Below are 24936 nucleotides of genomic sequence, written 5' to 3'. Positions count from 1 at the left end.
CGTGTGGCGCACTTCCCTGATTCTCCCGATGACTTGTGGCAACAGAGAGACCGGGGGGAAAGCGTACAGCGGGCCGCTGGGCCAGGCTTGGGCCAGCGCGTCCTCGCTCTTTGAAAAGAACCTTGGGCAGTGTGCGTTGTCTTTTGACGCAAAGAGGTCGACTTTCGCTCCGCCGAAAAGGCGCCACAGTGACTGGACTGTTTGGGGATGCAAAGACCACTCCCCCGGGGGAACATTGTCCCTGGACAGTCTGTCTGGACCTTCGTTCAGGCGAACCGGCACATGCGCGGCTCTGAGCGAGTGCAGTGAGTGCTGAGCCCACACAAGGAGGCGTTCTGCCAGGGTGCAGAGCGTTTTGGATCTGACACCACCTTGACGGGTTACATAGGCCACCACTGACGTATTGTCCGTGCGGACTAGTACATGGTGGCCCTGTAGGTATGGGAGGAAATGCTTGAGCGCATTCTCGACCGCCAGCATCTCTAGACAGTTTATATGAAGGAGACTCTCCTGGTCTGACCAGAGGCCATAGACCGGTCTGCCCTCTAAGAGCGCTCCCCAACCTCGGTTGGACGCGTCTGTCGAGACAACTTTCCGGCGAGAAACAACTCCCATCGTCATTCCTGTGCGATACCATTCGGCTGCCAGCCAGGGCTGCAGGGCTGAAACGCAGCCATGGTTCACCCTGACTCGTAGGCTGCCGGCCGTCCAGGCTCGGTGAGGCACTCGCGCTTTTAGCCAGCGTTGAAGCGGGCGCATGCGCAGTAAGCCCAGCTGGAGCACCGCTGCAGCTGAAGCCATATGCCCCAGGACTCGCTGGAATGTCCTCAGCGGAGTCTGACTGCCTATGTGGAAAGACGCGGCGAGATGTCGGATGCGGCGCGCGCGCTGCTCCGGCAATCTGGCCGTCATAGCCACCGAATCCAGTTCTATTCCGAGAAAGGAAACTGACTGACGGGGCAGTAATGAGCTCTTGGTCCAGTTGACCGAGAGACCCAAACTTTTCAGATGGCTGAGAAGCGCTGTTCTGTGAGACAAAAGCTCTGTCTCTGACTACGCTAGAATCAGCCAGTCATCCAGATAGTTCAGTATCCGCAAGACAGTATCTGTCTTCTCAGGGGAGCGAGAGCCGCGTCCATGCACTTCGTGAATGTACGGGGTGCCAAAGATAGACCGAACAGCAGGACGGTGTACTGATATACCCGACCGTCGAAGGCGAATCTCAAGAATGGCCTGTGACCGGGTATTATCTGGATCTGAAAATATGCATCCTTCAGATCGAGAGAGATAAACCAGTCTCCTGAGCGAATTTGCGCGAGGATTTGTCTGATTGTAATCATTTTGAACGGCCGTCTCATGAGGGCTTTGTTCAAATGTCTCAGATCTAAAATAGGTCTTAGCGGTCCGTCCTTCTTGGGTACGAGAAAATAGCGGCTGCAAAAGCCTGACTCGCTCAGAGAAGGATGTACCTGTTTTATGGCTCCCTTGCGCAACAGCTTTGCTATCTCTGCCTGAAGCAGATGTGCTGCCTCTGTGTTCACTCTCGTCTTGACCCGTGCTGAAAAGCGCGGTGGATGGCGAGCAAATTGAAGCGAATAGCCGTGCGTTACAGTATTCAGCACCCATTCTGACACGCCCTGGATAGCTTGCCATGCTTTCACACACATCGCTAGGGGTCGAATGATCTCCGGGTTCAGATCGCCGCACTGTGCGGGATGGGGAACCTGTATCAGAGCGGATGGGGCGGCGCACACGGGGCTCGCAGACAGTGGTGACCGGCTGTACAGCAGACAACGGCTCGGTCTCTGTGGACGGAGCACATTTTGCTGTTAGAAACCCATGGCGCGAGAGCGACATAGGGTTTAACGTGTTTGACAGTAAGTACGCGCGCTCGTGAGCGGGCACAGGGCTTACATTCGCAACACGGCCAGTGTTTGGGAGCTTTATAGGATCTGCGTCCCGAGGTAACTGTGTGACAGAGCGGGCAGCGGGTAGGTGTGGGCACAGAACAGTGGGCACATACTCTACACTTAGCACTCGAGTGGCGCGTGCTCGCTTTATGAGAGTGCGCTCTGTGAGCGTTACCGGGGAGATCGTGTTTGTGTGTAGTGGTGAGCACAGGGTTGTGGGCACATTTTTTACACTCAAAACACCTTCGGCGTGAGCCGGAAGATCCGAAACAATACTCTTTATGAGATTTCTCTGGGTCGCCGTGAAAACGGCGTTTGTGGGCAGGCGAGCGAGTTGTGTTACTGGCTCGTTGGCTGCGATATAAGCTGCTGCAGTAGCCTTTTCTAAGGGGACTGACAGAGCTGGGCGCTTCGATGGCGCTTCATAGCCTGCGACGCCTTCTGTACCTCCGAGAAGCGATCTACAATCCCGCTGACCGCTGGGCCGAACAGGCCGGTGGGAGAGAGCGGGGCGTTGAGGAAAACGGATCGCTCGGTGTCGCTCATATCCGCCAGCGTCAACCAAAGGTGCCTCTCGGTGATGGTGAGCGAAGCCATAGATCTCCCGATGGCTTGTGCAGCGGACTTAGTGGCGCGAAGCGACAGATCCGTTGCGCTGCGCAGGTCCGTCAGCACGGCTTGATCCGGGCCTCTCTCATCCAGTTCGCGGAGGAGATCGGCTTGGAGGATCTGTAGCACAGCCATGGAATGCAGGGCGGAAGCAGCCTGGCCGGCGGCGGAGAAGGCGCGGCCGACGAGCGTTGATGTGGTCCTGCAGGCTTTGGACGGCAGGGCAGACTTTGAGCGCCATCTGGCGGATGGCGGGCAAAGGTGCGTTGCCACGGCTTCCTCAACCGGGGGAATTTGAGTACACCCCTTCTCGACGGCCCCGTCCACTTGGGAGAGGGTCAAGGAGACCGATGAGCGGAGTCTAGCGGAAAATGGGGCGTTCCACGACTTTGAGAGCTCAGTGTGGAGCTCAGGCAGGAAGGGTGCTGACCTAGAGGCAGGCGCTTGGCGGCGGCTAGGCAGAAAACACCCGTCGAGCCTGTTGGGCGCGGGCGCCTTCGGTGGGGACCATTCAAGTCCCAGCTGGTCGACCGCTTTGGTGAGAAGGCGGAGAAGTTCCGCGTCGACACTGGCGCGGGACCGGCTAGAGCCCTGTGTTGAGGAGGCGGAGCGGTGAGATCCAGACCACTCCTCGCTGTCTGAAGCCATGAGAGAACAGCTGTCGGAGATAGCTGTGTCATCCGCTACATCCCTTGGGGCGACGGCAGTGCGGGCGAAGGCCGGCCGCTGCGCGTCGGGGAAGAGGGGCGGAGAAGGAGATAGTGAGGCGGGGCTCCGGCGAGCGCTCAGCAGCTGCTGCGGGTTCCGGTGGCCTTTGAGAGCGGCGTTTCTTTTTACGCGGCCCGGTGGAGGCAGACGGAGAGACAGCGGGAGCGTCGAACAAGGCGAGTCGAGCCCGCAGGGTCGACATCGACAGTTCTTCGCACAGTTCGCAGCCGCTCGTCGTGAGAGCGAGGGCTGCGTGTTCCGGTCCCAGGCAGAGAGCGCAGATCACATGGCGGTCTCCATCGCTGAGCGGACCTTTGCATGAAATGCAGGGCATTTTGTATCAAACGCCTGAACAAACAATAATAGAAAGTAGGGGTGTAACGATTCATCAACTACATCGATGTATCGATTTATATTCCTACGATCCAACTGGATCGATCTGTGCTCGGCAAGTTGGCCTTCCGGACGACATATATCGATCTAATATCGTTTTAAAAGGTAATGAATCGATTGTATCGATACTAGGAAATAGCGCATTGGATTTAAGCACGCTAGACTTTATATGGATGTTTTTTCTTTGCACTTTTAATGATAAAGGCGTTAAACGTTACTCGATTCAGTCTGCCTATCTGTGTCGTCGTCGCCATGCGTGACGCGCCACTCCAGCAGCAGCGCAAAGACAACACGGACTGTCCTGTCCTCTCACCCGCTATACTGCAGTAGCGCGCACTCTTCAATTGCACGCGCAAATGCGCCGGAGCGCGCTGTATCACTTCACTAAAGCGCAAAAGAAATACGAGCATGCAACGTCGTAAATTAGTAAGTTAAGAAATAAAAGTAAAATACCAATAAATTACGTTATTGGTACGTCATGTGTGTTGCTATTTATCAGGAGCAGTTTCCATGTTTCTTTACCAGTTCTTCTAAGTATTGTGTATCACCATGGTAGCCTAATTGTTGTTTGTTTCCATAACAAAATGCCACTTACTGGTTTTGTATATTTTTATATGACTGTGGTGGCTCATACCAAGATTGTATTAACAAAAACTAGTTTGGGACTGCTATTTAATAGCTTAACCTCGCAGTGCCTACTGTCTATCAGTATTTGTCATATTCTTAAAAAAAAATGTGTTAAGTAAAGGGGGACAGAACTTGTGTGTCAACAATTTTTGTGTAAACAAATGTATTATAATAGGCTTATATAATTCCTAAAAAGGTGGGTCGCGGCTTGATGACCATGGGGAAATGTGGGTCCCATGGCCAAACTATTCAAAACATCATTCTATGTTGTGATAATCGTAATTAATAATCACAATTACAATTTCAAGGGAATAATCAACAATTATCATTTTTGTCATAATCGTTCAGTCCTACTTATTAAAATAAAATGTGAATGCATTTTACATTAATTGTTGTTTACTTGTTTGTTTATATCTATAATTAATTGATACCTGATTCCCTTACAAGAATTTTTGGCTAAAAAGTTACTGAATCGATTTCAAGTCACTGAATCGTTTCGGATCGGATCGTTCTAAATGAACCAATATCGTCCTTGAATCGTATCGACAACCATGAATCGCGAATCGAATCGAATCGTTGGTAAAACGAATCGTTACACCCCTAATAGAAAGGATATAATGCCGGATAGCGAAGCAGGCAGGGATGGCTGAAGACGGCGAAGCGGCCGTCTTCCTCAGGCAGAATCCTCGGCTTGCAAGTCGCTTGATTCAACGGCGGCTTCCTCAGAGTCCAGCGATGCAGAGAGCTTCGCTGAAGAGACAAAAATCAGAGAAAGCAGCCTCTGAGCCTACCTTTATACACTAAGCCACGCCCCTCTTACGGGCTGTGATGCGTGCAGCGCGCCGAGCGCGCTCATTGGGCGTGACGTCACTCCAGGGCTCAGCCATAGGCTGCTGCAGTTGCCGCAGGGCAGCCAATGAGCACGCTAGTAAGCCTGCTCTAGGTCTGCTGGCTGCCGCACTGCGTTGACAAGATAACTAAATTAAGGATAATTTTTAGCTTCAAATCTCGAGAAAAGATGACTTAACCCGCAGCGTAAGCTACTTACGCAATACGAGAGAACCTCTCGTAAGAGAAACAAGAATTCAGCTTGATTTTTTGTACTTCGTTCTGAGGTAGAAAAATGTATAAACAGCTGGAATATTCGAATTTTACACGTTGCCGGGAATGAAACGCCCCTTTCCTTTGATTTGTCAGCCGAAGATCAAACTGTCCCGTCATCAGTTCTTCCTTAGTTCTGCACTGCAGAATAAGAGTCCTCGCGTTGTGATTCTTAACGTGTTTATTGCAACTACATTTCATCTTTTTTTTTCATCAAATAACCAGACTAACATGGCTCGACACAACCCGTACTGGGGAAACACTAGACAGGGCTTTCTTCTGTGTAGATATAAATTCACCTACGCTTTGCATCAGCTGGGTATGCAGATAGCCTAAATGACAGCTGTTAGCCTACATGGTCGCCCTCGCCCAGTAATTTTTTTTTAAATAATAAATGAAGATATAAATCAATATAATTACTTGTAAATTTAATATTTTTAACACTAATACAAAAAGAAAAGAATAATGCATTGACAATATAATATGTCTATATTAACGTAAATGCATGACATTCAGACTGACTATCTAACAACCGGAGAACAGAGAACAACAGAGATATTAAAATACATACTCTCCTGAGTTTTATGATGTAGGCCTTGTGTTTTATTAAAATGTATTAATTTATATCTCAAAGATGTGCGCTTGTATCGCAGCGCACCGGGTCATGTTGAGAGGGAAACAAACGCATTTTATTATTATCTTATTCAGAAATAGTGTAAAAGATCGGTAAATAAAATGCAACATTAACATTATAAACACTATTAATAACATATAGGCTATGTCTATGCGTATTTTACTTCCCCTTACTGTAGCCTATGTCAAATACTTAAATGAATGGTAGGCCTATTCAGAAAACAACAAGAATCAAAAACAAGTAGCCACGTATAATAAAAATATAGCCTTATAGCTTATAAAAATAGCCTATTTTGTCCTTTATTATAAACAACATTTAGCCAATTTTAAACGCCAAGCCTAAACGAATTTATTTGAATCGAAACTGAAACTGTACCGACGTTAGTTTCGCGCATCTCTCATTCGGTCCAAAGTTTCCATATTTGCAATGTCACATTTGGATGCTAACTAGTAATGTAAAGAAGGCTTTATACTTAAGTCGAGTCCCAATACATGTATAGGCTAAATCAGCATCTTCACAGCAAGGGAAATGAGTTTGGAGTAACAGCAAGTAGCCTACTGTGCGGCACAGCCTTTATATTGTACAAAAGACCAATTAAATTAAGCAGAATAACTTTTTATATGTTTGGTTGACTGTGTTTTATTTTAATAATGAACAGGCTGCGATGTTAGCAATGCCAGAAGTGAACTGATAGAGATGCTGTGTGAGCGAGCGATGCACCGGCGACATCACTTGGATTTGTTGCTCAGCAGGGGAAATAATAATATTCTGTCGTTTAATACTCTGTCATTCGAAACAGTAACATTTATATTTTTATTTGTGTACATTCAAAATGACTACAAAATGTCATGCCTTTGGAAAATAAAGAAAACAACATGATGCGCTGCTTTAGCGCGTCTCAGTCTCCTTGAACATCTTTCTGGCGCACACCAAAAATGAACCAAAATAGAGTGAATAGCCTTCTGACGCACCTACTTTTCAAAGTCAACATTTAGATTATTTGAAGTAAAATGCATTATATAGTCACTTAAGAAAAAAAAACAGCGTGGTTCATGATAAAAATAAAATAAAATAAAAATAAACGTGACTTTACAGTTCGGAAATAGGAAAATAGCAAACCCCTGGCACTTGAGAACTCCTGGTCTACACAGAAGAAAGCCCTGTCTAGTGTTTTCCCCCGTACGGGTTGTGTCGAGCCATGTTAGTCTGGTTATTTGATGAAAAAAAAAGATGAAATGTAGTTGCAATAAACGCGTTAAGAATCACAACGCGAGGACTCTTATTCTGCTGAGCGGAGCTGAGGAAGAACTGATGACGGGACAGTTTGATCTTCGGCTGACAAATCAAAGGAAAGGGGCGTTTCATTCCCGCCCACGTGTAAAATTCTAATATTCCAGCTGTTTATACATTTTTCTACCTCAGAAGGAAAAACGAAAAATCAAGCTGAATTCTTGTTTTTCGCTGTTCTGGAAAAAATTAAAATCGAAAATCAGAAAACGGATGAACACACGAATCCGTGTATCATCTGATCATTTCATTTCCTGTTTGGAATGGAATAACGAGAAATGAAAAGACGGATCGTTTATTTGGTGTTTCGTTTAGTTTCGAAAATGAGATTTCGGCTCGATTTCAAATTTTTCGTTTGTGGTTTACAAATCGGTTTATGGCTTTGATATTTCGTTTGCACATGTGGGCGGCGCTGAAACGACCCTTTCATCTGATTGGTCAAACCGCTTCGTCTTCAGTACAGCCAGAATAAGAGTCCGTACGGCACACTCACATCCCACTTTAACCCCCTGTGAGCAATAGGGGAAACTAGGGCTGCACGATTAATCGCAATTTCCATGTAATCGCACTTAAATCGAGATCGCTTATCGCGATTTTAAAATCGCAAAGGCTGCGATTATTTTTTATGCGCAGTTTGTCATTGATGTACGGCTCTGTAAACGCTGCTCCATCTGAAAGCACTGTGAGTTTGAGTCACTTATAACGTGCATTTGAAAAAAACAACACGAGTCAAATATCTTTCCAAACACGAGAATGATTTATGAACCTCGTTTTAATAACATGCAACATTTAATAACATGCATTTACTCCAAACTCACTTCATAAGGACAGTTGAGCTCCTCCTTCTGTGAGATGATGAGCTTCTGACACAGAATAAGGCAGTCGTGCATTTATAAGTCATGTTTAATCAAAGCGTTTCAATCTTCTGACTATTCAGCTACAGCGACAGGGATTTCCTGGAATGATGCGCCGTTATTGTACTTCTGCGGCGGGGCATATTTAGCGTGTTTGCGTGAGAGCGCCCTCTGGTGTTCAAATGGGGCAGTGTTTACTACCGATCAGCCGCACTCCACTGACAAGCTGCGCTTAAAATAATCGCAGCCTTTGCCAAATCGCGTGCGGTTTTATTGCGATTAATCGTGCAGCCCTACGGGAAACCCAGAAAGTGCACTGCTATAAACAATGAAACATAAGCCCTGCTGTCTTCAAATAAATAAACTTCAGTCACACTGTAATTGCTGTACAGTATAATGATATTAACTGTAGTTTCTCCAGCTTGAGTTGTGGGTTCATCAGTAGATCACTGAGGTTTTTCACTCCTGAGTCTCCTAGTTTATTCCAGCTCAGGTTCAGCTCTCTCAGGTGTGACGGGTTTGATTTCAGAGCTGAAGTCAGGATGAGACTCTGTTTCTCTGTAATTCTGCATCTATTCAGATTGAAGACAGAAAGAGAAAATTACTCAGATCTATGATGATCAACTAACGTGTTCATCTTCATCCAGCAGACTTTTGCTGACAAATAAACAGGGATATCAAGGTAAAGGTAACATGGAGAAAGACTACACATTGGTCATTTAAATATACTACCAACATTGTAACAATACAAAGGTTGAAAGCGTTGATCTATTTATGTTAGTTTACACATTCATTTCATTTAATCTTTAAGGTTCTTTCATGTCAATGTTACCCTTGGTTTGCTCACTGGGTCAAATGTGTTTATGTCAGGTAAAACCCACAGACACTTGTTCAATCTCAGTGAATCTGCATGATTCATGGGTTCACAGAGATCATCGCCCCCCAGTGATGAACCATTGAAATTTTTAAATGTTTTGAAACAGTTATGACGTAACGAAGCCTCCTTTACTGAAATCATGTGACTTTGGCAGTTTGACACACACTCTGAACCACTGATCCGAAACAAAAGATTCATAAAGGCTTCACAGCTTCATGAAGCGTGTTTCGAAAGCGCCCATCACTAGCGTTCAGTCAACTTACCTTCAGTGGATCTTATTACAGGCAGACACTGATCACAGACTTTTAAAATGCACTTATTCGGTTTTTACAAGTTACAGTATATGTTGCACCAAAATTAGATATTTGTGAAATACAGATTAACTTGAAAGCAGTTATGAACAGTTCTGATCCTGATGTCTGAAAAAAAAAAACTTTGTTCTGCCTCTACAGAAACTGATATAATTATTGACCCACGATCAAACTGTCTGTCTTAATCAAATATTTAAAGCTTGATATCACCTTTTTAAGATGTAAAAGCCTCTAAGTTCAAAACTAGAGAAATTTTCTTCTAGTTTGATCATTTTTATCAAGCTTGTATGTTGTGTGTGTGTGTGTGTGTGTGTGTGTGTGTGTGTGTATGTATATATATATATATATATATATATATATATATATATACATACATACATACATATATATATACATATACATATATACATATATATATATATATATATATATATATATATATATACTTTATATATATATACTTTATATATATATATATATATATATATATATATATATATATATATATACAGTGAGGAAAATAAGTATTTGAACACCCTGCTATTTTGCAAGTTCTCCCACTTAGAAATCATGGAGGGGTCTGAAATTGTCATCGTAGGTGCATGTCCACTGTGAGAGACATAATCTAAAAAAAAAATCCAGAAATCACAATGTATGATTTTTTAACTATTTATTTGTATGATACAGCTGTAAATAAGTATTTGAACACCTGAGAAAATCAATGTTAATATTTGGTACAGTAGCCTTTGTTTGCAATTACAGAGGTCAAACGTTTCCTGTAGTTTTTCACCAGGTTTGCACACACTGCAGGAGGGATTTTGGCCCACTCCTCCACACAGATCTTCTCTAGATCAGTCAGGTTTCTGGGCTGTCGCTGAGAAACACGGAGTTTGAGCTCCCTCCAAAGATTCTCTATTGGGTTTAGGTCTGGAGACTGGCTAGGCCACGCCAGAACCTTGATATGCTTCTTACAGAGCCACTCCTTGGTTATCCTGGCTGTGTGCTTCGGGTCATTGTCATGTTGGAAGACCCAGCCTCGACCCATCTTCAATGCTCTAACTGAGGGAAGGAGGTTGTTCCCCAAAATCTCGCAATACATGGCCCCCGTCATCCTCTCCTTAATACAGTGCAGTCGCCCTGTCCCATGTGCAGAAAAACACCCCCAAAGCATGATGCTACCACCCCCATGCTTTACAGTAGGGATGGTGCTCTTGGGATGGTACTCATCATTCTTCTTCCTCCAAACACGTTTAGTGGAATTATGACCAAAAAGTTCTATTTTGGTCTCATCTGACCACATGACTTTCTCCCATGACTCCTCTGGATCATCCAAATGGTCATTGGCAAACTTAAGACGGACCTTGACATGTGCTGGTTTAAGCAGGGGAACCTTCCGTGCCATGCATGATTTCAAACCATGACGTCTTAGTGTATTACCAACAGTAACCTTGGAAACGGTGGTCCCAGCTCTTTTCAGGTCATTGACCAGCTCCTCCCGTGTAGTTCTGGGCTGATTTCTCACCTTTCTTAGGATCATTGAGACCCCACGAGGTGAGATCTTGCATGGAGCCCCAGTCCGAGGGAGATTGACAGTCATGTTTAGCTTCTTCCATTTTCTAATGATTGCTCCAACAGTGGACCTTTTTTCACCAAGCTGCTTGGCAATTTCCCCGTAGCCCTTTCCAGCCTTGTGGAGGTGTACAATTTTGTCTCTAGTGTCTTTGGACAGCTCTTTGGTCTTGGCCATGTTAGTAGTTGGATTCTTACTGATTGTATGGGGTGGACAGGTGTCTTTATGCAGCTAACGACCTCAAACAGGTGCATCTAATTTAGGATAATAAATGGAGTGGAGGTGGACATTTTAAAGGCAGACTAACAGGTCTTTGAGGGTCAGAATTCTAGCTGATAGACAGGTGTTCAAATACTTATTTGCAGCTGTATCATACAAATAAATAGTTAAAAAATCATATATTGTGATTTCTGGATTTTTTTTATTTTAGATTATGTCTCTCACAGTGGACATGCACCTACGATGACAATTTCAGACCCCTCCATGATTTCCAAGTGGGAGAACTTGCAAAATAGCAGGGTGTTCAAATACTTATTTTCCTCACTGTATATATATATACATACACACAAACACATATATGAATACTTAAGATGTAAAAGCCTATAAGTGCCATCTGAATTTTTTTTCTAGTTTGATCGTTTTTATCAAGCTTGTATGTTTATGTTCAGTTATTTTCACAGTTTTATGTTCACTTTAATGGCAATGAAAAGGACCTATTAATTGTCATTAAAGTGAAATTACTGAACCTAAATATACAAGCTTGATAAAAATGCTCATTTTAGAAGATTTTTTTTCTTTTACATCTGAAGTCTTCATGTATACACATGCATATTAATGTGTGTGTATATATGTGTGTATTGTATCTGACCTCAGTGTGTTACCCTGTATGTATGTATGTATGTATGTATGTATATATATATATATATACACTGCTTGTGATATTGCCATCCATGAATAAATCAACAGAGATACACACATGCATACTATTGATTCATTCATGTTTATTCATTGATGGTAATATCACAAGCAAATACATTACTTTTGCCTTACCAAAAATCAACATCTGTCATTGTTCACAAGTGTATGTGTGTGTGTGTGGTTTTTTTTTTTTTTCTGGGGTAAAATGTATTGGCTAAATGATATTTAACTTATTTGAGAAATTACACCAAAGCTCTCGACAAAGGCGTGATCCTCTGAATTGTGAGCACGAACGACGTAAAAACGCAGACGAAAGCGGAATGAAGAACTAAAAACATTGCTCTAAGGTGGTGCAGTCAGTGGAATGGGCTCTTTAAATTTTCGCGCTGATGTGACCGCGCATGTTACGTGACAATACCAACCGTAATACCAGTACGTCCTGACTCCATTCATACTACCCGTATTCATACTATATAGAGCGTACTTTTTTAACGGTCGCGAAGTACGTTCTAATTTAAATGTAGTACCTACTCCCATAGTACGCGATTTCGGACGCAGCTTTAGTCCATATATGGAACACATGAAAAAGTGCCATAATCATGTGACATTCTGGGGATTTTTCAAAAGTGGGGCTGCAGCTTAATAGTTTAATTGACTGTTTAATTGTATTACTTTAAATTGTTCTGGCTCTGTGTGACTGAGGGAAAAAATGCTTAAAAGTAATATAATAAATAAATAAGCAATACTCACGTCAGTGTGTTGAGTTGACAGTGTTTATCCTGCAGTAGAGCAGCGATCTGATTCACTCGCGTGTCTCCTAGTTCATGTCCAATCAGATTCAGCTCTCTCTGGAGTAACGGGTTTATACCCACAACTCTATTCACATACTGACAGGCTTCCTCTGCAGCAGGACTCACAAACCTGCAGAAGAGGCAATTCAGGTATCAATTATTGTTTTAAAGACAAGCTTAAGTTAGTTATTTAGATATCAAATTTTTCCTTAAACATTTAAATACACAAAAAATATATATATTTAAAAGAAACTAGAGCAACACTCAGTCTTAAAGCAAACATAAGCATAAGAACAGAAAGGTCTCACAGAGCAGAAGGGCAAAAGCTCACTAGATCATGATTTTCAGTATGAATACAGAGTGTGAAATTAAGATCTTTCTGTAAAGCAGGAGGAGTGAGAAATGTCAGCACAGAGAAAACTGGCTTGTGAAACTGCATGTTTGTGAACATCTGGAGACTCATAGACCTGGTGCAGAGAGATGCAGTGAATCTGGGCTTGATGGAAAACTATTATTGTTAATTATCAAGGTATACTCCTGAATGTCAGCACACATATACTGACCCATAATGTCTATTTGACCTGTAGCTCGTATCACAACTAAACTGTGTTGACGGTTATCATCATCATGACAGAACCTGCAGCATCTGATCTGATCTTGATCATTTTGATGCAACATATTGTACAGCTTATTATATATCTAAAATAATATATTAGTTATGAATATTTAGCCTGCATATAGCTAATTTAGTTAATTATTTGATCCCGTCTCACCTCAGTGTCTTCAGTTGACAGTCTGGATCCTGCAGTAAATCATTGAGCTCCTTCACTCCTGATTGTCCAGGATCATTTCCTGTGAGATCCAGCTCTATCAGGTGTGAAGGGTTTGATCTCAGAGCTGAAGCCAGACTTTTATAACCTTCTTCTGTCACACTGCAGTTAGAGAGTCTAGAACAGAGAGGAAAACTTTCAGCTGATTAATCAGTTAAACCTGAACAATATAAATCCTTAAACTGAATTTAATTGTATTCTTTATACAAATGTATTGAAAGTCAGTTGCAAAAACTGACAATTGAATATGGAGGCAAACAAAAGGCTCAGTGAACTTTAATATGTTAGACATCAACATCCCTTTCAAGATTGCAATTAACTAAAACTGTACAACTCTGAAAGTCTATGATCTGAAAATGGTCGGAAAATTTGAAAATTAAAGTTTGGGAATGGCCCAATAAAGTCCAGACTTCAATTCCATTAAAATGCTGTGGAAGGACTTGAAACACAGCTCATGCTGGAAAGTCTACAAATGTCACTGAGCTGAAGCAGCTTTGCAAGGATGAGTGAGACCAGGGGCGCAACTACCCAGTGTCAGAGGGGTATGAAGCAACAAATTTGGCGAACAATTTAACAATTCTTTGAGTGGTGGAGTTGAAACGGGTTACATGCTTATTTCACAGATAAGAATACAATTTGAATTTGATTCAATGGTTATTTAAAGTTTTACTTGGCTTTTTCAGCCACACTTCAGAGAACTTTAGAGAGCTAATGTCTGTTAACATGAACATTTGAAAGCTTCCAAGCACAAACATCACACTTTAAATTAGGGCTGCACGATATTGGGAAAAAATGACATTGCGATATTTTCAAAAAACCCAGAAAGTGCACTGCTATAAACACTGAAACATAAGCCCTGCTGTCTTCAAATAAATAAACTTCAGTCACACTGTAATTGCTGTACAGTATAATGATACTAACTGTAGTTTCTCCAGCTTGAGTTGTGGGTTCATCAGTAGATCACTGAGGTTTTTCACTCCAGAGTCTCCTAGTGTATTCTCGCTCAGGTCCAGCTCTCTCAGGTGTGACGGGTTTGATTTCAGAGCTGAAGTCAGGATGAGACTCTGTTTCTCTGTAATACTGCATCTATTCAGACTGAAGACAGAAAGAGAAAATGACTCAGATCTATGATGATCAACTAACGTGTTCATCTTCATCCAGCAGACTTTTGCTGACAAATAAACAGGGATATCAAGGTAAAGGTAACATGGAGAAAGACTACACATTGTTCATTTAAATATACTACCAACATTGTAACAATAAAAAGGTTGAAAGCGTTGTTTTATTTATGTTAGTTTACACATTCATTTCATTTAATCTTTAAGGGTCTTTCATGTCAATGTTACCCTTGGTTTGCTCACTGGGTCAAATGTGTTTATGTCGGTTGTTTTCAGACACATTGTCTACTTGCTAAAACTTTACAGTAAGGTTTCATTTGTTAACATTAACTACATTAGTTAACATGAACCAATGATGGACAATACTATACAGCATTTAATAACCTTAAGTTTAAACATTTACTAATACATTTTTAAATACAAAAGTTAACAGAATAACATTAGTAAATCCCCTGTGAACTAACATGAACAAAGAATAACTGTATAAACTAACATGATCAGATTAAGGAATAAAAGTATTTCTTTAAGCAGAAGACAATCAAACAAGTTTTGTAAAAGGTAGTTAATCTGCTTTAGTGCTGCACCGTGAGGCAGTGTCGGTGTATTTTATGGATGGCTCAGCTAAACAGGCCAATAAGAGACTATTAACTACTATTATTGCTTTTAATTATACTAATGTCTAATTAAAATGTCTACAAATGTATAAAACTGATCAGAGATCAGGTAAAACCCACAGACACTTGTTCAATCTCAGTGAATCTGCATGATTCATGGGTTCACAGAGATCATCGCCCCCCAGTGGTGAACCATTGACATTTCCAAACATTTGGAAACAGTTATGACGTAACGAAGCCTCGTTTACTGAAATCATGTGACTTTGGCAGTTTGACACACACTCCAAACCACTGATCCGATCAAAAGATTTGTAAAGGTTTCACAGCTTCATGAAGCGTGTTTCGAAAGCGCCCATCACTAGCGTTCAGTCAACTTACCTTCAGTGGATCTTATTACAGGCAGACACTGATCACAGACTTTTAAAATGCACTTATTCGGTTTTTACAAGTTACAGTATATGTTGCACCAAAATTAGATATTTGTGAAATACAAAGATTAAATTGAAAGCAGTTATGAACAGTTCTGATCCTGATGTCTGAAAAAAAACATTGTTCTGCCTCTACAGAAACTGATATAATTATTGACCCATGATCAAACTGTCTGTCTTAATCAAATATTTAAAGCTTGATATCACCTTTTTAATTTTGTGTTATTAACCTGTTAACCTTTGCCAGTGCACCGGTGTTACGGATCAACTGGGGATCATGTTAACTGGGGATGCGCGCGTGCACGCAGATAATTTTACCTGGATTTCCAGCAGATGTTGAACGGTGACAGATTCGTCACAGCGAATCTTTCTCTGAGCAGATTTAACCCTCTGGGGACCAAGCTGTTTTTGGGGTCCTTGAGATGTTCTGACATGCTCTGACATTTGTGCTTTTTTCAGTTATTTATAAACATGTTAATGGCAAAGGTGTAAATTCACTCTATATAGCACAAACAGGGCTACCATAATATGCGAGCAACGTGTATGTAGATGTTTGTATTTTTAAGAGAATAATGTTTATGCGTGGTTATTGGAAAAAAATTAAATGAAAGTTGCTGAATTGAGACCACAAAACACATATTAAATATGTGTCCACAAGACTTTTGACTAATGGATGTTGTCCCTTTGAGTTCTAGCTTCAAAATTATGTGAAAATAGTCTTGCTTTATCGTTCACAAAAAAAACAAAAAAACATTGATTTAAATGGTGTAAAACAGGTTTTGCTTGGAAAGCCAATATGCGAGGGGGAGGAGTAGTTTACACCTTAGATTACAATGTCCCACCCACTCTGCATAATGACTCTGCATAATTAGCCATTCATTCAGGTGTGACACTGACTGAGCCACAATGCAAGGACAAAAGATGTATTTAGAAGAAGACTTATATTGACCATTTAAGATTTCGCTTACATCTATCTTGTAAATATGTTTTGCTATTTTATTAAAAATGTTACAATTACAACAATAATTACAATTTCAACAATATTTCAAGTGTACTCTTTCTTTGTAAAAAAGAAAAGGAAAAAAGATTATAGGCCTACATTTTATCATATGTATTCATTAGTTTGAATATAGCAAATATATATATATATATATATATATATATATAAATAATATAGTTATATATATATATAACGTTAGATATGAGCAGAAATTGCTAAACAAAAGCTTATTTGATGTGGCAGTATATTCTACAGTAGCCTAAAAACTGTACCCAAATCTAGTCAACAAGTGACTGACTGTAACGTTGTTTTTATGAAATATTAGGGCATATAAATGCTAATTTGCAGTTTAATACGTTGCTTATACAAATACATTTTATTTCAACATATTCCAGTCGATTTTTACTCATCTCAGTAGGCTATAGCAAAGCAGTTTATTCTTTCACACACAGACGCGCGATTCATATTTAGGCTAAACAGTCTTTACAAATATGTACCCTTCATTCATCTCACAGAAAGGCGAGTCATATTATAGAAATGCGATTCATCTTTTTGCGGTTTGCATAGGCCTACACTAACGTTATTCCATAACGTTATTCCAAATCAACACTTGAGAAAAGAAAACAGCCTACCTCACTCCTCAAGCGGGATCTGCTCCTCATATCAGGAGATATTGCTCCTCATATCAGCACTGTTCAGAGGAAACTTTTCTCCATAAGGTAGGCTATATTATGCCTCACTCGATTGCAACGCGCTTTGTTTACAGCTGATGTGGGGGCGTTTCACAGACTGAAATGGTTCTCAGAATTTGCATTTGAATAGCACGCGCTCTCCGGGGAGTGGTAAAATTACTTTTGAATGGCTCGTAATGAGCTCGACTGGAGTCGCTCTCTTTTTATACAGATTACAGAAGCTGAGAATATTTGTTTTTTATATAAATTACTTCATTTAAAAGATGCGATCTCAAGCTTTATGCCCGTGGGTCTGTTTGCCTGTTTGACTGAATTTTCGCGGAGTTATAGATCATTTTCGAACGCGTTTCAAATGGGAGTTTACTGACAGAGAGAAGGCAGAAATCGCATCATGTTAATTTTTCTTTATTTGTCAAAAAGCAAAACACTTTATTTTTATTGTGAGTATACAGAAAAAAAATAGAAACTGAACAGGATCGATTGATGTATTACACGAAAATGAAAGATCAAAATTAACAGAGCATTAAGTGTTTATTTTTCATTGCTAAAAAAAAAAAACGAGCAAAACGCGCGGGTGCGTTTTTGGTCCCCAGAGGGTTAAAAGCTTTCCACGTTATTGGTAAATGTTTGTATCATATTGGGACACTGTTGTTTACTCTGTCGCTGCTCCGCTGAATGTTTTAGACGCCTTTAAAGAAGAACTCCGGTCAATTTTAACATTGAGCTAATTTTTTTGTAAATTTGGAGTGTTGTCAGTACAGAGAACAACGACAAAAATCGGTGTTGCCTACACCGTGTTATCCTCTTTTAAAAATGTGCACCCTGTTGACTTAAATGGGGCACATTTTAAACCTGCTTTTAGCCTCTTAACATCCTTGATGTGTCATTACAAGTGCACAGCCATGTGAGTGATTCCTTCAGAGTGAACACGCGGTCAATCTGACTGCAGTAGATGTGAAAGATATGAATAAAAATGATGTTATTTCAGCCAGCGCTCATACCTGTATTTACATCCTGTTTTCGGTCGAAGTCCATAGTAATCAATTGTCGAGTTCACGCACATAGGTTTAGTACGTATGATCACGCGCGTGAACTCGACAATCGACTACTTTGGACTTTGACCGAAATACAGGTATGTATTCACCCGTGTTCACTCTGAAGGAATCACTCACATGGCTGTGCACTTGTAATGACACATCAAGGATGTTAAGAGGCTAAAAGCAGGTTTAACACTTGCCCTATTGAAGTCAACAGGGTGCAAATTTTAAAAAGAGGATAACACAGTGTAGGCAACACCGATTTTTGTCGTTGTTCTCTGTACTGACAGCACTCCAAATTTTCAAAAAAATGAGCTCAGTTAAAATTGACTGGAGTTCTCCTTTAAGGGAAGATTTCACGACACAGACCACGCCCACATTATTAAGTAGGATTATCAAGGCGGGCCCCTTGATGACGCAATTGATGACATTGATGACGCAATGTCTGCGAGTAGGCTACCATGAATAGGGCAGGATATGATCATACACAGCATATAAGAGATGAGATGACTAACAAAATCAGGAGAAGCCTACGCTCACCAAAAACACTGGTGACAGCGCACCATAACACATTGTTAGGCCTAGGTCCAAATACATAAAAAAGATGCTCTCTTACATTATAGCGGGATTTTCCGGGCTTTCCAATGTGCAACTGCAAAGTTGTCGATTAGATCAGAATTGTGCGCACGGGCATTCTCAATTGACCCTTCGCAGGGAGTTTGATTGACAGGCGATCTGACTAATCATAATCCGCCATTTTGTCCCACAAAGCAGTCAGGAGAGTTAGTAGATTAACTTTAATCTGGATTTAAATTTGAAAAACAAAGTGTACTGACGTCTTAAATCCGTGTATCATTCGTTCAGTCGTTTTTTAATTTAATATTGAAAGCAGAAAAATGAGAAAACAGTTCCTTTTTCGATTTTTCCTTTTTTCCAAAAAACGAAAACCAAGAATTCAGTTTGATTTTTCGTTTTTCGTTCTGAGGTAGAAAAAAAATGTATAAACAGCTGGAATATTCGATTTCTACACGTGGGCGGGAATGAAACGCCCCTTTCCTCTGATTTGTCAGCCGAAGATCAAACTGTCCCGTCATCAGTTCTTCCTCAGTTCTGCACTGCAGAATAAGAGTCTTCCGTTGTGCGGATTCTTAACGCGTTTATTGCAACTACATTTCATCTTTTTTTCATCAAACAACCAGGCTAACGAATGGTTCGACACAACCCGTAGGCCTACTGGGAAATACACTAGACAGGGCTTTCTTCTGTGTATAAATTCACCTACGCTTTGCATCAGCTGGGTATGCAGGGTAGCCTAAATGACGGCTGTGAATTAACCTACCATGGTCACCATGGTCGCCCTTGCTTGCCCAGTAATTTTTTTTTAAATAATAAATGAAGATACAAATCAATATAATTAGTTGTAAATTAAATATTTTTAACATTAATACAAAAAGAAAAGAATAATGCATTGACAATAGTATAGGCCCATATTAACGTAAACGCATGAACTTTCATTCAGACTGACTATCTAACAACCGGAGAACAGAGAACAACGGAGATATTAAAATACATACTCTTCGGAGTTTTATGATGTAGGCCTTGTGTTTTATTAAAATGTATGAATTTATATCTCAAAGATGTGCGCAGCGCATCAGGTCATGTTGAGAGGGAAACAAACGCATTTTATTATTATCCTATTCAGAAAGAGTGTAAAAAACCGGTAAATAAAATACAAAATTAACATTATAAACACTATTAATAACATATAGGCTATGTCTATGCGTATTTGACTTTCCCTTACTGTATGTCAAATCCTTAAATGAATGGTAGGCCATATAGAAAACAAGAATAAAAAATAATAGCCACCTAATTAAGCCACGTATAAAAATATAGCCTAATAGCTTATAGAAAATACCCTATTGTGTCTATTAGTATAAACAACATTTAGCCAATTTTAAACGCCAAGCCTAAACAAATTTATTTGGATCGAAACTGAAACTGTACCGACGTTGATTTCGGGCATCTCTCATTTGTTCCAAAGTTTCCATATTCGCAATGTAACATTTGGATGCTAACTAGTAATGTAAAGAAGGCTTTATACTTCAGTCGAGTCCCAATATACACGTATAGGCTAAATCAGCATCTTCACAGCAAGGGAAATTAGTTTGGAATAACAGCAAGTTGTGCGGCACAGCCTTTACAACAGACCAATTAAATTAAGTAGAATAACTTTTTATATGTTTGGTTGACTGTGTTTTATTTTAATAATGAACAGGCTGCGATGTCAAGTTAGCAATGCCAGAAGTGAACTGATAATAGCCTAGAGATGCTGTGTGAGCGAGCGATGCGCCGGCGCCATCACTTGGATTTGTGCTCAGCAGGGGAAATAACTTAATATTCTGTCGTTTAATACTTTGTCATTCGAAACAGTAACATTTATATTTTTATTTGTGTACATTCAAAATGACTACAAAATGTCATGCCTTTGAAAAATAAACATCTTTTTGGTGCACAACAAAAATGAACCAAAATAGAGTGAATAGCCTTCTGACGTGCCTACTTTTCAAAGTCAACATTTAGATTATTTGAATTAAAATGCATTATATAGGAATAAAACACAGCGTGGTTCATGATAAAAAAAAAAAAAAAAATTAAAAAATTTAAAAAGTCACTTTACAGTTCGGAAAATAGGAAAATAGCAAACCCCTGGCACTGAACTCCTACAAAGAAGAAATCCCTGTCTAGTCTATTCCCCAGAACGGGTTGTGTCGGTGTTAGTCTGGTTGATGGAAAAAAGATGAAATGTAGTTGCAATAAACGCGTTGGTTAAGAATCCGCACAACGGAGGACTCTTATTCTGCAGTGCAGAACTGAGGAAGAACTGATGACGGGACAGTTTGATCTTCGGCTGACAAATCAGAGGAAAGGGGCGTTTCATTCCCGCCCACGTGTAGAAATCGAATATTCCAGCTGTTTATACATTTTTTCTACCTCAGAACGAAAAACGAAAAATCAAACTGAATTCTTGTTTTTCGTTTTTTGGAAAAAAGGAAAAATCGAAAAAGGAACTGTTTTCTCATTTTTCTGCTTTCAATATTAAATTAAAAAACGACTGAACGAATGATACACGGATTGTCTTAGCACTTTAAAACAACATTCCTTTTATGTTCATTCATGTTTATTTTAATGCTATAGATTAACTAGAAGGAAGAGATGATCGGTTCATGAGCAGCTTTAACTGAGCCTTGAGTCTACAGCGATCTGTCAGACACATTAAAGAGTCACAAAACGGTATTTATTGTTTAAATGTCTCTAAAAAATGACTACATTTGAAAGGTGAGACTTTTGGCGCTTTTCCATTACCAGTACCAGCTCAACTCAACTTGACTCGACTCGGCTCGCTTTTCGCTCCGTTTTCCATTGCAGATAGTACCTCCACAATAGTACCTGGTCGCATTGGCGTCGGAAGAAAAAAAAAAGTGGGTGGGTCCTCCCCCAAAAAAATGTTACTGGAGTAAATACCATTTCATTCTGGTGCCTTTTAATTAAACAAGTAAACTAAACTCCACTTAACGTCGGGCGGTTCTTTGCCTCCACGTCGTGCATTAAATGCACAGCTATCCGTGGATTATCCCCCTAATATGGTAATTTGCCAGCAATGACAACTTAAAGCTGTTATTGATGTTTGCAACGCAATATTTGACTGGAAAGGTACAACGGGCGGTTACTTTCGTCAGTTGCGGCTCGTTGAGAAATATAATGTAGCGATTCAGCGGAAATGGAGTTTAATTTATTAATTTTAATTAAAAAAAATATTTAATTTAATTCCTCAAGTGGAATGGATTTGACTGACGACGCTCTGAAAAGCGAACAGACAAATGCGCTGAATTAGAGACGGTAAAAATGAGTGGGTATAATATCATTGATCTTAAAAAGTGGGTGGGTCCGGTCCCACCCATATACAATGGTTCCGACGCCCATGCCTGGTCGTCATAGCGGCGCCGCAGGAAACTGCCGTGACTTAATCTTCTACGCGAGATACATCCGCTGCCACACACAATGGACAATGGAGGAAATCGAGTGTATGCTCTTTTTGGATGTTTTTGTTTTTGCTGTTTTTTATTCAGGATACTGCGTCTGGCGCGTGCAATGATGACGCAGTGAATAGTGATGATTCTCTCTGACCAATCAGCAGTCTGCCGTGTTTTCACGTTACATTTTAGTATCGCCTCAGCTTGCCCCAGCTCGCTTAGAACCTCGCCGGAGGTGGTACAAAAAAAAGTACCTGGAAGCAGGTACAGGTACAACTTTTACACAGTGGAAAACCAAACAAAGCCGAGTCGAGTCGAGCCGAGCCGAGCCGAGCTGGTACTGTGTAGTGGAAAAGCGCCATTTGTTTCATATCAAAAGTACTTGTCTGTCAGCGAGCAGTCTCCTCTCTGATCCGCAATGTATTTTTCACTGCGTGAGAACTTGGTGTGGTGTGAGAGTGGTGTCGCTTGTCAGACATAGCAACAGTAACTAAAGTGGGCGGGTCTTTGCGAATGGTCATTGACAGTATGGACGGGGATTCGCCAGTCCCAATTCAAAACAAATTTCATGACAATCCATCATTGTTTGTTTCAAACATGTGAGAGCATCAAAATGATCCATGGGTGAAATTGATTGGATTTAATTAATTTTTTTGTCAGTTCCTATCATAATTTTAACATTTTGCCGTAATTTTTTAGCTATTTACCTATGTTTTCAAATTTCCTTTGTTTTTTTGTTGTTGTCTCGATCGGACTAACGGCTTTGAAGATAAACACAATTTTTTAAGACACTTACAAAAAGACACTGCGTGCCAATTTTCAGTAGATTAACAGTTGGGTGCGCTTATAGCTATTTTCATGATTTTTTTTTTCACTGTTATAGCGCCACCAAGTGGCCAATTGTCACGATTTTTTTCATGTCAATTCAGATTGAGTTTATGAACATGTGTCCCAAGTTTAGCAAAAATATCTCTTTCCGCTCACAAGTTATAACCATTTTATAGTGCCACCAAGTAGCCAATTGTCATGATTTTTTTCACATGACCTCAGAATGAGCTCATTAACATGTGTCCCAAGTTTTGCGAAAATATCTCTTTCCGTTCACAAGTTATAACCGTTTTATAGTGCCACCAAGTGGCCAATTGTTGCAATTTTTTTTCAAGTGATCTCAGGTTGAGCTCAGGAAGATTTATCCCAAGTTTAGCAAAAAAATCTCTTTCCGTTCACAATTTATAACCGTTTTAGTAAAAGTGGCCCTGGTGCCATCAAATATTTTGGTTCCCCTTATCGACCGTTAATTGAAATTTTGAATTTTTTGGATGATTATTGATTGTCAGACTCCAGAGAATATTCCTGCAGTGGTTTGGTTCCGATCGGGCCAAAAACCTAGGAGAAGTTTGCAAAAATAGGTTTTTCAAAAAAATGCAATTTACTCGAAATTGGCGCCTGAAGGGCGAGCAAATCGGAGATAGCCATTTTGTCCGCTATGACGCTATGCCGACCAGGTACTATTGTATATCAAGCATTTCAAGCTTGAACCCCTAATAAGAATGAGGGCTTTTTGCCAGTTATAGCGCCACCTATGGTCCGATCTCCATGAAACTATGCATGCTTCCTCACCATGTTCTGACACATATGCTCATCAATTTTGGTGAAGTTCTGAGTTTTCAATTGGGATTTATAGGCTTTTTAGTGTATTTTGCCACGACCCTTTTCTAAATGACCCTGTTACAGCCACCCAAATGCCAAAGTTCAACTTTTTTTTGATAATTATTGATCTAGAGAGTCCAGAGAATTGTCCTAGACTGGTTTGGTTCCGATCGGGCGAAAAACCAGGGATTAGTTCGCAAAAGTAGGTTTTGGACAAAATTCGACATAGCAGAAAATTTTCCCTGCCTACATCCAAATCGGAGATAGCCATTTTGTCCGCCTTGAGTAAAACAGTAGGTGAAAAGTACCCGGATGACCTACTACTTCCGGCGAGATTCTGAAGTGCGCATATGATGGACACTTTACTATCCCATGATCAGGGCTTGAAGTTAAAGTCCAAATGAAATCAAAATTGACCCTATTTAATTTGTTAGTGCATATTACTAGTCTTGTGGTGAAAAATTAATCCGTGCAAGTTAATACACAGAAAAAAATGGTTTGCCGTCGTAATCTTTAATCAAAGTCTGAAAAGTTACTTCCGGACTGGAATGGAGTTCCTTCTCTGACGACGTAGGTTTGACTGCATGGTTTGGGAAATGCTTAACCACTCCCCTCAAACCGTTAGTCTGCTATGAGCGAGAGATGGAGAGGAGGAGCGCTAGAGTAAAACCCTGCCCTCTGTTCAATATGCCTTTTCACTGGGAAATACGTCACAACACTGGAGAAAAGTCCTTTGCAACTTCCGGTTCACGCGGACTTTAACTTTTTTGACCACCCGCCACAGTGACTTTTTACCAGACAGTTTTTTTTTTTTTTTGCCTCATAAAAGGTGAAAAAAAAGGAATTGCACAAACATTTGTTCTTTACCTTGTAAGAATACACATTTAAGTGTTGTCAAGTTATTAACGAGATCCATACAAGTAATAATAACTCTTAGAATACAGAT

At 40.7% G+C, this 24936-nt stretch overlaps 2 protein-coding genes across 2 annotated transcripts in view; both read right to left on the bottom strand.

Moving 5' to 3' along the window:
* Positions 1 to 24936, bottom strand: part of LOC311305794 (uncharacterized protein) — a 1216100-nt gene that overhangs the window by 226186 nt on the left and 964978 nt on the right. The gene's annotated exons all lie outside the window — the stretch shown is intronic.
* LOC311298864 (NLR family CARD domain-containing protein 3-like) overlaps positions 14284 to 24936 on the bottom strand; it is a gene marked incomplete at its 5' end in the record, with an annotated part of 30267 nt that continues 19614 nt past the window's right edge. The window contains one exon of the mRNA XM_084422180.1: positions 14284 to 14511. Coding sequence (XP_084278306.1) covers positions 14305 to 14511 — 207 coding nt within the window. The 3' untranslated portion in view covers positions 14284 to 14304. The remainder of the gene's footprint in view (positions 14512 to 24936) is intronic.

This window comes from Rutilus rutilus (assembly GCF_951802725.1).
Source record: "Rutilus rutilus genome assembly, chromosome: 1".
Lineage (NCBI taxonomy): Eukaryota > Metazoa > Chordata > Actinopteri > Cypriniformes > Leuciscidae > Rutilus > Rutilus rutilus.
The sequence above is the reverse complement of the archived record's forward strand: the minus strand, read 5'-3'. Positions and strand labels throughout refer to the sequence as shown.